The sequence below is a fragment of the Drosophila ananassae genome, chromosome 2L, assembly GCF_017639315.1.
Source record: "Drosophila ananassae strain 14024-0371.13 chromosome 2L, ASM1763931v2, whole genome shotgun sequence".
Classification (NCBI taxonomy): Eukaryota; Metazoa; Arthropoda; class Insecta; order Diptera; family Drosophilidae; genus Drosophila; species Drosophila ananassae.
Window position 1 is genome coordinate 20,695,167 of NC_057927.1, and position 11,445 is coordinate 20,706,611.

General features: G+C 41.2%; 3 protein-coding genes across 4 annotated transcripts; all 3 read left to right on the plus strand.

The window, feature by feature from the left end:
• Nucleotides 1–165: 165 nt before the first annotated feature.
• On the plus strand, nt 166–4,151 carry LOC6501561. 2 transcript variants are annotated; one of them, XM_001955439.4, is made up of 3 exons: nt 166–944; nt 1,455–2,728; nt 2,789–4,151. In XM_001955439.4, exons 1-3 carry the CDS (start codon nt 858–860, stop codon nt 3,303–3,305), a joined length of 1,878 nt encoding a protein of 625 aa, XP_001955475.3. In that variant the 5' UTR covers nt 166–857; the 3' UTR covers nt 3,306–4,151. The 2 variants fall into 2 exon arrangements, with proteins under 2 accessions (XP_001955475.3, XP_032311361.1); XM_032455470.2 differs by lacking the exon at nt 166–944 and adding an exon at nt 999–1,218.
• Nucleotides 4,152–5,602: 1,451 nt separating this feature from the next.
• On the plus strand, nt 5,603–8,585 carry LOC6501562 (pyrokinin-1 receptor). Its single transcript, XM_001955440.4, has 4 exons — nt 5,603–6,892; nt 7,270–7,487; nt 7,545–7,697; nt 7,776–8,585. The coding sequence occupies exons 1-4, from the start codon at nt 6,028–6,030 to the stop codon at nt 7,845–7,847; spliced, it is 1,308 nt and encodes a 435-aa protein (XP_001955476.1). The 5' UTR covers nt 5,603–6,027; the 3' UTR covers nt 7,848–8,585.
• Nucleotides 8,586–10,211: 1,626 nt separating this feature from the next.
• Nucleotides 10,212–11,220, plus strand: LOC6501563 (10 kDa heat shock protein, mitochondrial). Its single transcript, XM_001955441.4, has 2 exons — nt 10,212–10,390; nt 10,452–11,220. The coding sequence occupies exon 2, from the start codon at nt 10,485–10,487 to the stop codon at nt 10,791–10,793; it is 309 nt and encodes a 102-aa protein (XP_001955477.1). The 5' UTR covers nt 10,212–10,390; nt 10,452–10,484; the 3' UTR covers nt 10,794–11,220.
• The last annotated feature ends 225 nt before the right edge of the window (nt 11,221–11,445 follow it).

Consider the following 11,445-nt stretch of genomic DNA (forward strand, 5'->3'; position numbering starts at 1 on the left):
GTGTTGTTGGTTTTTTTCGTATTTGGGTCACACGCAGCAACAAACATAAACAAATTGAGAGACCCTGCACTGAGAGAGCTCAACAGCTATGAGAGCAGCCCTTTGGGAGAGTGCTCGCCCTTAATGTAACATTACAACGGACGTGAGTGCAAGCGGGAGGGCTATAGAGCATGCGTGTTAGAAGAATTTATCTACCCATGAAAAGTATCTGAGCAATTTTCGGCATTGAAGATACAGCTGTGCTCGGTGCGAGTGGTTTGTTTTTCTTTGTCGCTGGAATTCACATTTGAATTTTCAGAAGAAAAAACCAGCGGCAGCAGGTTGCAGTCAAATTGGAAAGAAAATCATCCAAAAGTGCATAAAAATAGTTTTCAAATTTAAAATCGAGAAAATTCAGCGTTTTAAGCGCTAAAAGCGCTAAAAGTATCATAGTCGTGAAAGAACGCAGTGACGCAGTTTTGTATCTTTTACAAATACTTCGTCTACATTATAATTCATAATGATTAAATAAACATTTCGAAAAGCAACAGAATTGTGCCAATATTCATATTAATAAAACAATCTATTAATTAATACTCTCATATAAATAACCGTGCCAATAAACTTCAAATAATTGCGGCTAAATGATGCCGAAAATATATGCAAAGTAATAAATTTATAAAATAATCAACGGTATTTTCGTCTGCATTAAATGTCAAACTGTAAGGTATAAAAATAGCCAACATTTTGACACCCAGCCACAAAATGTTGTAAATTATCGCGTCTGGAAGAAGTAGACGCCCAACTTAATAAAAAAAGGCAAATCAAAAACCAATAGAAAATCTCTATACTTCGAACAAATTAAGTTGCTTTCCTGCATGGGGAACAATCTGATAACGAGTGGAAAACCGAGTCAGCACCGGGAGAAGAAATTATTGGAGAGGCTGAGCTCCTGCAACGCAGAGGTGAGTTACCTGGAAAATTGAAGAGAGACAATAAATCGGAAAACATTAGGGTAAACCTTGGCAACAACAAAATTTAACCGGCCCAAAAACACAGGTGGTCAGGTGCAACGAACCCTTGAGGGGGAGGATCGCAAGTGAAAACTTTTCCATGGTTACATATTCAAAAGGTCATTAAGTACTAAACATAAAAAAACAAAAGTGTTTGGTCTTATTTCTGTTCTATATAATGGGAAAATCAAAGACCATAAGGCGATTGAAGTTTGTGGGTAAATTCGTAAGTACACATACGATCTACTCCTAAAAAATGTAGTAATTTGGATTAAAAATCTAACAAAAGTACAGTAGAGTTTGAGGCTAATATTTTTAGGAATACTATGTCCTTCTGACACTAAGTGTTGTAAAATAACTGGTTAAAGTAAGTACTTTTTTGATTACTTTCACCAGCATTGCAGTACCTATCTTGAGTAATTTTTTGTTCGCTCATAAATAAATTGTTGATGCTCTTTGCAGACCCCCGGGAAAATGGAGTTTAAAATGAATCGTCTCATGGCTCTGGCCCGCTCTATTAAAACATCGCCCACCCCACCGGCTACGCCCGATGACCTGGAAACCCCTGACCCAACTCCCATTGACATCCTGCCGAACGAGATGTGGCTGGAAATCATGACCTATTTGTCGTACAACGATCTGCAGCAGCTGCGTATGGTGTCCACCCAGTGCAGGGATCTGGTCAGCAGACGTCACTTTATGGAAAAGGGAAAGGTGATTGTCACCCAGAACAACCTGGATGCACTTTACAAGCACGTCCAGCGGGGAAACTCCAATCTGGGCTTTGAGAGAATCGAGTTAAGGAATCTGCGTCAAAGCCGCCAGCTGGAAAACTTCATGCGTTTGGTTGGCAAGGAGGTGAAGCATCTCCTGTTGCGCCACTCGCCGGTCTTCAAGAATGTGGATGGCAGGATGCCCAATTTAAAGAAGTTAACCATCGCCACCACCAGTTCGATGGACAATCACCAAAATAAAGCCATGGATAGGTTGAATTTGAAGCAGTTTTCTCAGCTTGTGGCCCTCGAGTGCGATGGCGTTAGTCTGGATCCCTCCATGAAGCTTTCGATGCTCAAGCAACTGCAAAGGTCGGAGAGTAAGGTGCACCTGCGGAAACTGCAGTTCGAGTACAAGCGGAACAATGAGGAGGTTCTGCTCGATGTCCTCCGAGATCATGCGGACTCTTTGGTGTCTGTGGACATCTTCTTTAGCTGCTCCCCTGGATTGGACACCCAGTCCTGGTGCGATACCTTCGAGCTCATGGAGAGCATGAAGACCCTGAAGCTATCTGGAAACTGTCACCTGGCTCTTCTAGAAGCCATCATTAAAGCCGTCCCCCAAGAAGCTCCTCTCGAGCAATTAGATCTCACTGGAATGCTGACTCTGACAAACGAGTTGCTTCTATATCTGGCCGGAAAGTGGGACAAGTCGTTGAAGATCCTCGATCTCATGTTTTGCGTCCAATTGAATTCCTCGTGCATTGAAGCATTGCGCAAGTTGAACGGCCAATTGAAGACATTGACCATGGCCTATTGCCGTGAGTTGACTGGTGTGGGACTTCTTCAAGGACTAGCCTCAGAGACGAACTATGCTCTGCAGGACCTTCACTTGGAGGAGGTATGCTTCATCGATGAGAATTCCATGTGCGAGATGCTGGAGCGTCTGCCCAACCTGAGGCGTCTCAGCTTGGACAACTGTCGCCAGGCGGTGACCGATCGAACCATGGCCACTATTTGCAAGTAAGTTGCTCTGTAAAACTACAAAAAAAAAATCGTATTAAAAAATATTCATATTTTCAGGCATCAGACTAGTTTAAGGAACCTGAACATCGATTACTGTGTGAAAATCACTGATCAGGGCCTGATGGGATTCGGGGAGGATCCTTATCCGATTAGTCGCCTCAAGGGACTCAAAGAGCTGAATCTTCGGGGCTGCCGTAATCTCACCGATCGGGTACTCAAGTATGCCCTGAAGCTACCGGAGCTGCGAGCTTTGTCGCTGGGCTATTGCACTCGATTCCAGCCGGAAGGGTTCGAGGCTCTGACAAATAACTGTCCCACTTTGGAGTCTTTGTGTACGTCCAGTTGCATGGCGGTGGATGACGATACGGTGCGCCTGTTCGTTAGGAATTTGAAACGGCTGCGCGTTCTCAACTTGAGCAACTGTAGCAAGTTGACTATTCAGTCCATCTACCACATTCTGCGGTATGGGCACAACCTTGTGGAGCTGATTGCTTGCTCCATTGATTTGGATCATGAACAGGCCCAGCGGATCCTTGAGCGGCAGCGGCCACAAATGAAGCAGGTGCTCCTATAGCAGGAGAGGTATATTCACTGACAAAACGAGTCGCCTCCGCCCCATAACAACTGGGTTCGGAGGGAGGAAACTTTTGACGACGACACCGACACGGAAATTATCGAGATTGTGGTTTAAAATGCAAATCAATGAAGATGAAACATGATGAAGCTTAGCGTCCATCATTAATTTACTCAATGAACCCTAATAAAACTTTTGAGGTGAAAAATTAGATATAATTTTACTCATTCAGACAAAACACAAGCCAAATATCAAAGTACAATTTCACAACCCACCCAAAATCGTCTAAACATTTCCATGTTTTATTATTTAGCACAAACGAGGCTATTTACAATCGATTGATAAAGATCTCTGATTTTTACCATTTTCGGATCGAGCAATACTAACCAGCTAAGGCATAAGCTATACTAATTTTAGACATAACGAGTCCAGACTATAATCCTACAGCCCAAAGAGCTTAAATTTTTGATTGTCTATAAGGTCAACGAACTGCTAAGAAAACTATATACTATATACTTTTGCCAACTACATAAATAATTAATCAATGTGTATCTGTGTGAAGTAAAAGTATTTCAATATATTATATTAACCAACAATAACTAATCATATATGGCTACTGAAAAAAAAAAAAATTTAGAAGTGGAAGAAGGTTTCGTGCTTGAAGAAAAGAAAAGAGGCTGGTAGTTTAAGTTGATGTTAGAAGAACCATACCCTTAATCACATATAATAATCATTTTTGAGAAAAGTTTTTAAGAAATCGTACGATTTAGGTGCAAAGAAAGTTAACTTTCTGATCGGGAAATTATGCAACTTTTGGAATATATTCTTTTGAAGAAATGTACTTTACTTACTCAATTTTATAACATTTACTAAATGTTAAATGTGTTATAAGTTTAAAACCAATATAATAGTATACCCTCTAGGGGAAAACTTTTATAAGTGTGCTACATATTTACATCCATACATACATCAATATTATAATAATCAACTTCTTTTGAAGAAATCTAATAAATATGAATTACATACTTAAACTATAAAGGGTTTTATTTATTTTCCAATCCTATCCTATTATTTTTCTCAGGATTGGTTTGTATATCCTTGAGTTTTCCGTTTGCCACCCACAACCCATCCCGCCCACCGGTTATGATTGATGAGCTTTCCCTGCTTTCGCCAATTTTCACTTTTGTGTACAGTTACAGGGAAAGCTCTACAGTTGAGGGGAAAATGTGCCGGTGCAAGCAAAAAGCTTCCCAGCTCGTGCCAAATTCTAGAGCCGAAGTCATCGCACACGCACTTTGCCATCCACCCACCGGGTGGGTGTGTCTTCTGTCGGGTGGTAGTTGATATCTTTAAAGGTGGTCGTGGGCCAGTGGATCTAGGGGCGACGGTGCTCACTTAGCGCGCTGCTAAACGAAACGAAACGAAATAAATGAATGAAAATATTATTATGTGGCCACGGAGAACGTCACTCGTCAGCAGCGTGCGACAACTAGCCGAGCGACTCGCGAAACGCATTCGTCCAAGTTAGTTTCTTTGCCTGATTCCATTTTATTTGGTTCGTGTCTGTGGCTGTTGCCTTTGGCGCACAGTGGCTAATGTCCCGAGCTGCTCAATAGACACTATGAAATATTGTTGCCAAAATACACACTCGGCTGGGGGTCGAGAGGGATCCATAAATGTGACTCGGTAAGGTCCGCGAAATGTGTGAGGATTTAGTTAATTGCAAGTGACGGAAACATTTTAAAGACTTTTACTATAAAATCTATTTTTATATATTTTTAATCCTACTTGATTATCTTTAATATCTATTTTTTGGAGGCATGATGCAAATGGAAAGCAAAACAAAAACACTTTTTATAGCATACAAGTTGCTTTAATTGTTTATCACTCATACGAAGTGTTGCCTGGGCTTAAATGTTTATGCCATTTCAACCCCAAACTATAAGTATTTTTCACTTGTTTACAAAAAAAGAGAACATTTTTTAGAAAATACTGGGTATCTCAAAGTCGCATTGTGGCTTCTCTATGAATGATCAGATAAATTTGGTTAAATAGTACGAAATGAAAACTTGTTTGCAATTAAATGTACACAAAAACCGAATTACTCATAAGATGCTTTTGTGTATCGAAATTCTATGATTTGTTTTTGCTTTCGGGTATGGGGCATTTGGTTAATTGCCTGAACACGTCGTCGCTACAGACATGTCGCGCACTTTCCGCATTCATGTGAGGGAAAACAGCAGCGCGTCGCTTCGTGGCTGACTTTTTCAGATACAAATCTGAATGAACTGTCGCCGCGGCTTATCAGATAAGTTCGGAGCGTGCTGGAGTGCGGTCGCTTCAGCTGCTCACGGGACCAAAGAAAACTTAAACGAAAGCAAAAGGAAAATCGCATCCAGCCACGAAAAGTCGCGCCCCCGCACAGTATACTCCGGACAGTGGATTGGGGATAATTTGTTGCGTTTGCGTGCCAGCCGCGTATTGAGAATTGCAAATCGCGCGAATCGAGGGCCGGGGATCGAGAGTCGAGAATCGTGGTTCGAGTGGCACCAAGTCAAGATTCGCCTCCCGTCACCGCCGTTGTCTCCATCATTAAATTATTATAATTAGCATAGTTGCGGGGACACACTGTCGCACATTGTGAGTTAAACAGCAGCGGAATTTAGCGCTGGTAGTGGAAATTTTGTGAAAACAAAAGGGGAAATATTCCAGCGGCGATATTATGTCTGTCGCTGGAAATGCGAGTCAGCTGCTCGGACCGCCGCGGGATTCTCTGGCGATTGTGGTGCCCGTCACGGTGGTCTACTCCCTGATCTTCATCACTGGCGTGATTGGGAACATTAGCACCTGCATTGTGATTAAGAAGAACCGCTCCATGCACACGGCCACTAACTACTACCTGTTCTCGCTGGCCATCTCTGATTTCCTGCTGCTTTTATCCGGCGTACCCCAGGAGGTGTCCTTCATTTGGTCCAAGTACCCCTACGTCTTTGGCGAGTACTTCTGCATTGGACGAGGGCTTCTGGCGGAGACATCTGCCAATGCCACGGTGTTGACCATCACTGCTTTTACGGTGGAGCGCTATATAGCCATTTGCCATCCGTTCTTGGGCCAGGCCATGAGCAAACTCAGCCGGGCCATTCGCATCATCGTCTTGGTTTGGATTCTGGCCGTGATTACTGCCATTCCCCAGGCGGCACAGTTCGGAATCGATGATTACGCCGGTGTAGACAGATGTACCGTGGTTCGCGTTATTGTGGAGCACTCCTTCCAGCTATCTACGTTCATATTCTTCCTGGCACCGATGTCCATTATTCTGGTTCTGTACCTGCTGATTGGATTGCATTTGTACCGATCGAGTTTAATCGAAGGACCTGCTTCTCTGAGCAGGCGACAGCAGCTTAAGAACGTGCCCAGCGACACGGTTCTTTACCGCTATGCGGGATCTAGTACCGTCGTCAATATGAACGGAGGCAGTGGAGTCGTGGCAGGAGCAGCTTCGACAGTGGGTGGCTCGGGAGCGCAGTTGAGCTCGGTGAGGGGGCGCCTCAATCACTATGGCACCCGGCGAGTCCTCAGGATGCTCGGTAATTATATAATGTTTGGTGGAAAATTATAAACTGAAAATAATTTATAAATTTCAAAATAACTTTGCTAAAATATTAAAACTGGGTAATATTAGCGGGAAAAGTTTTTCCTTTTGAATGTAGTTTATAAAGATATTGGTTTTCATTTTGAAATATTACTTATATGTTACATATAGAATTACTAATTTGTGTGAAGGACCTCTTTTCCAAGTGTATGACGAACGTCTGACCATATGTCTGTAATCGTCCTAAGCCAGTTAATCAACCCGTCTGCGGGCAATTTATTGCGTTTGTCATTTCGGGACTCGCCATTTATGATGACAATTGGCGATTACCAAAAAATATAATCATTACCTCTTTATCTGTGCTCCTCACAGTTGCAGTTGTGGTCTGCTTCTTTCTCTGCTGGGCCCCCTTCCACGCCCAGCGGCTGATTGCCATCTACGCCCCTGCCCGGGGGGCCAAGTTGCGGGAGCAGCACGAGTTCGTCTACACGGTAATGACCTATATTTCCGGCGTGCTCTACTACCTGTCCACCTGCATCAACCCACTGCTCTACAATCTCATGAGCAACAAGTTCCGCGAGGCATTCAAGGTGAGTATTTCACTAGTAGCTGTCAGGAATTTTTGTTAATCGTTAAATATCTTTCAGGCCGTGCTCTTTGGAAAGAAGCTGTCCAAGGGATCGCTAAACTCTCGCAACCAAATTGAATCGCGACGCTTTCGAAGGGGACTCACCACATCCAGCCAGACGCAGCGGGTTTCTATTGAATCGGCGGAGCAGCCAAAACAACCACTTATGCAGGTGGGTAGCTCTATAATCAACCGGAAGATCCCCAATATTAAATGAGTATCTTGTTTTTCTATATATTTAATGCCCCAGCACCCCCTGAGCGGCGATCGCAAACCGCAAATCGCCTCTCAGTACGCCATGATCAATGCCCAGATCAACTGAAATAATCGCTTTCGCTCTCCCATGCGGCTTCCTGATGCTAATTTATTATGAATACTGTTTAAGCCAGATTCCTAGGTTATTGTTATTTGTCGTTATTGTCGGTATTGCTGCTCCATCTACCAAAGCGTTTAGTAAAAACTGCATTTGCATTGATTTTCTAGGCAATCACAAGTCAATAGAGAGTTTAATATTTAGTTTTTCATTCATGCAGTAACGGATCTTGAACCGGAATCGGGCTGCTAAGTACTACGCCTGAACTAGTCTATCAAGTATTCTTAATTATATAGTTTAAGCAAAATATTCGACTCAAATGATTCTATAGAGGTTCTCTCTTGATTGAACTTTGGTTCAATGCTTGAGGGACTTTTCTCTTAAATATGTACCAGCCAGAGAGGTATTTTTTACAATTTTAATTAATATGTTTACTGCTTGAATACAGTCATTTATAATACGCCCACCATTTAGATTTAAGATCTTATTTTAGAAGTACTTTGTCACATCAAGATTCGATTAAAACCGCTTCTATTGTTAATGTACTTAAAATTTAATGATAAGTCGTATCTTCAACTCAATTCTAATCACGGACCAAGTTCGATTACTATCCAAATATTTAAATATATGCGTATTGTGTGATAAGAAAAAATGCCAAGGTTATGAAAATGCCTTAAAGATCCACTTTGATGTCTTAAAATTATTCCAAAAATAAAGCTTAGCATATTTCGCGCACGCTTATTTTACTTTTCTATGGATTCTATGGATGCTCGTTGTTGAAATTGTAATTTGGCAATAAAATAGATTTGAGCTCCTATCGATTTGGCAGGGCCGTCGCCCTGCCGCCTGCTGCCCCCATCGTCTGTTCGCACTGACTACAAATGAAAATTCTAATGAGGTGCCGACTGGTTCAAGGTCATGCAAATGCAGGGACTACATGGCGCATTAGCAATCCTGCAAATTGTTATGAAAATGCAATCAGGCAAATGGAAACCAAAACTAAAGTGGTATATGCTCAAATTGCATAAATATGTGGCTTTGGGAACGGGAAGCCAAAACCAAGAACAGAATTAATATGTCGCAAATGCGTCAAAGTCGAAAGCGCAGCGGGCCATAAAGGAGCAAACAGGCAAAAACAACAGTCACATGGCTAAAACAAAAACGATTTGTTTTACCAACCAACGTCACGTTAAGCCAAAAGTAAAAAAGAAAAAAAGAATTTACTGAAAACAACCGGCAAGAGAAGCAAAAGCCACGCTCACACACGTCCGCAAAATGACGTAGAAATTATGAAGTTTGTGATTTACGAGCAAATCGGGCCAAAAAGGCAATATTATGGGTGAGTGAAAAAATCTATTATCAAGGCATAGCAAATTTTTGATACCCAGTGATCAATAAAATAGTAACAAAGTGTTACATATTAGAACAAATGATTAGAAGGATATTATCCTTTGGAAGTAGTATATATATATTTCTTTATAATTTCTTCAACTATACAATATGTACATAAAACCGATTTTTTTTTATCTACCGTCACCTTAAAATAACCTTTTTATGTTAAATACTTTTTATTTCAAACTGGCTAATTGATCCAATAACAAATCCTCTTGTGAGACATGTGTTGTACCATTTATGAAAACAATTCCGAGGGAAAAAGTAAAGCCCAACAGCATTTAACGCGCCACAAGTTTAGACAAACATTCACCAACACACTCACGCATCCTCTGACAAGGAAGGAAGCCGCATAACGGGACCGACAGACATTTATGCGGTCGGAAAGGAAAGAGCAAGGCAGCCATACTCCTCCGCCTCGGTTAGTCAGCCAAGCTGCCAACAGGTGGCGCTGACCGCGGTGGGAGAAATTAATCAAAGCGGAAAAAGCTAAAGGCAAAGAAAATTATTGTCGGGTGGACCTTGTCTTCTCGAGTAACTGTTAATCGAGCATTCTTCTTTTTATTTAATTTGCGGTTTTCGGTTCAGGCTTGATTGGGGGATTTTAATTAGAAAGTCACGTCTCTTAAATCACGTGTCGGACTTTATTTTGTGGTAGATACACAAAGCGACATAAAAATAGTAAGTATACGCACTGTGGTACACCATGCAAATGAGAAAATAAATATGAGCATTGGCCTTCAAATTTTTGATTTTCATTTTGCATGGGTTTTTTAGATCTTTTTACAAATTTGGTTTTTATTTTAACACTTTATAGGTTTATTTTTTTTAAAACATCCTTTACCTTTAATCGCTTTCTAAAAAAGTGTTGGGGAATTCCATAGCTTAGTGTTTATTGGAAACATTCCTTTCAGCACCTTAAATTTTCATTTATATATAAATCCCAGTAATCCTTGGATTTCAAAATTCCAATCACTATAGCCTTGACTTGATTTGGAAATCGTGTAAGTTCCGAGACTGGTGCTTAGAGTTCAGTCTACGCTTGGGAAACAACCTGAAAACATCGGTCGAATAAAAAAAAAAGTAAAAATATAAATTAAAAAAAAATAATAAAATTATAAACCAAAAAATATTTGTATAAAATAGTAAATAATAATTTGGTGAGTTAAAAGTGAACATAAATAGTAAGAAGTCTAACTAAAGAAGAAATTTTTTTTTTAGTTATTTTTATTTCTACGATTCGAGTGAAATAAAATGGCCAGTGCTATTAAGAAGGTAATTCCCATGCTGGACAGGATCCTTATCCAGCGGTTTGAGGTTAAGACGACCACTGCGGGTGGCATCCTTCTGCCGGAGGAGTCCGTCCCTAAAGAGATGCAGGGCGTCGTAGTGGCCGTCGGCCCAGGTGCCCGGAATCCAGCTGGAGCTGGGCACTTATCCGTTGCAGTGAAGGAAGGCGACCGAGTGCTGCTCCCCAAATACGGCGGCACTAAGGTAGACATGGATGACAAGCACGAGTACGTTCTCTTTCGTGAGAGCGACATCCTGGCGAAACTGGAATAAAACATTGGTGCAATTCTGCTCTCTACCACAAACATCAACACCAAGACCTCCATAATCAAGCAACTACCACGCAATTGCACTACATAGGAACACCAAGGATCACTATGGAAGACACAGCCATTCCTCTAAAAAGAAAGCATACTAAAACAAAACTCTACCACAATCAAAGTATATTCTAACTACTGCTCGAACTCCGGTCTAGAATAGGCCACGAATGTAGTGCCAAGAAATTCTAGACCCCTTACACTTGCCAAGTCGCGCTGCAAATGTACAACATGCCGCAGACTTCTGTATTTGCGCTAATTGCGTTCGAAACTAAATGATTAACATAAAATGATGTATTTGGTAGCTCACCAAAAAGCTTACACACCAAGACCCCCTCAAATATAAAACAGTTTGTACTTTATGTAAGGACAGTCCAACGAAATAATGTATTTTATTAAGAGGGAGACGATGGAGGTGGGTCATAAAGGGTCCCAATAAACGGACCCTAATAAAGAGGGTCCCAATTAAAGATAGTTTATTCCTACAATTGCATTGGAATAAGAAACCCCTTATCACATAGAGATCAACTTAGTTGATCTCTATCTCTATAATAAATATCTACAATTGAAACAAGTAGATTTGTTTATTTTGAAGAATATCTATTAAC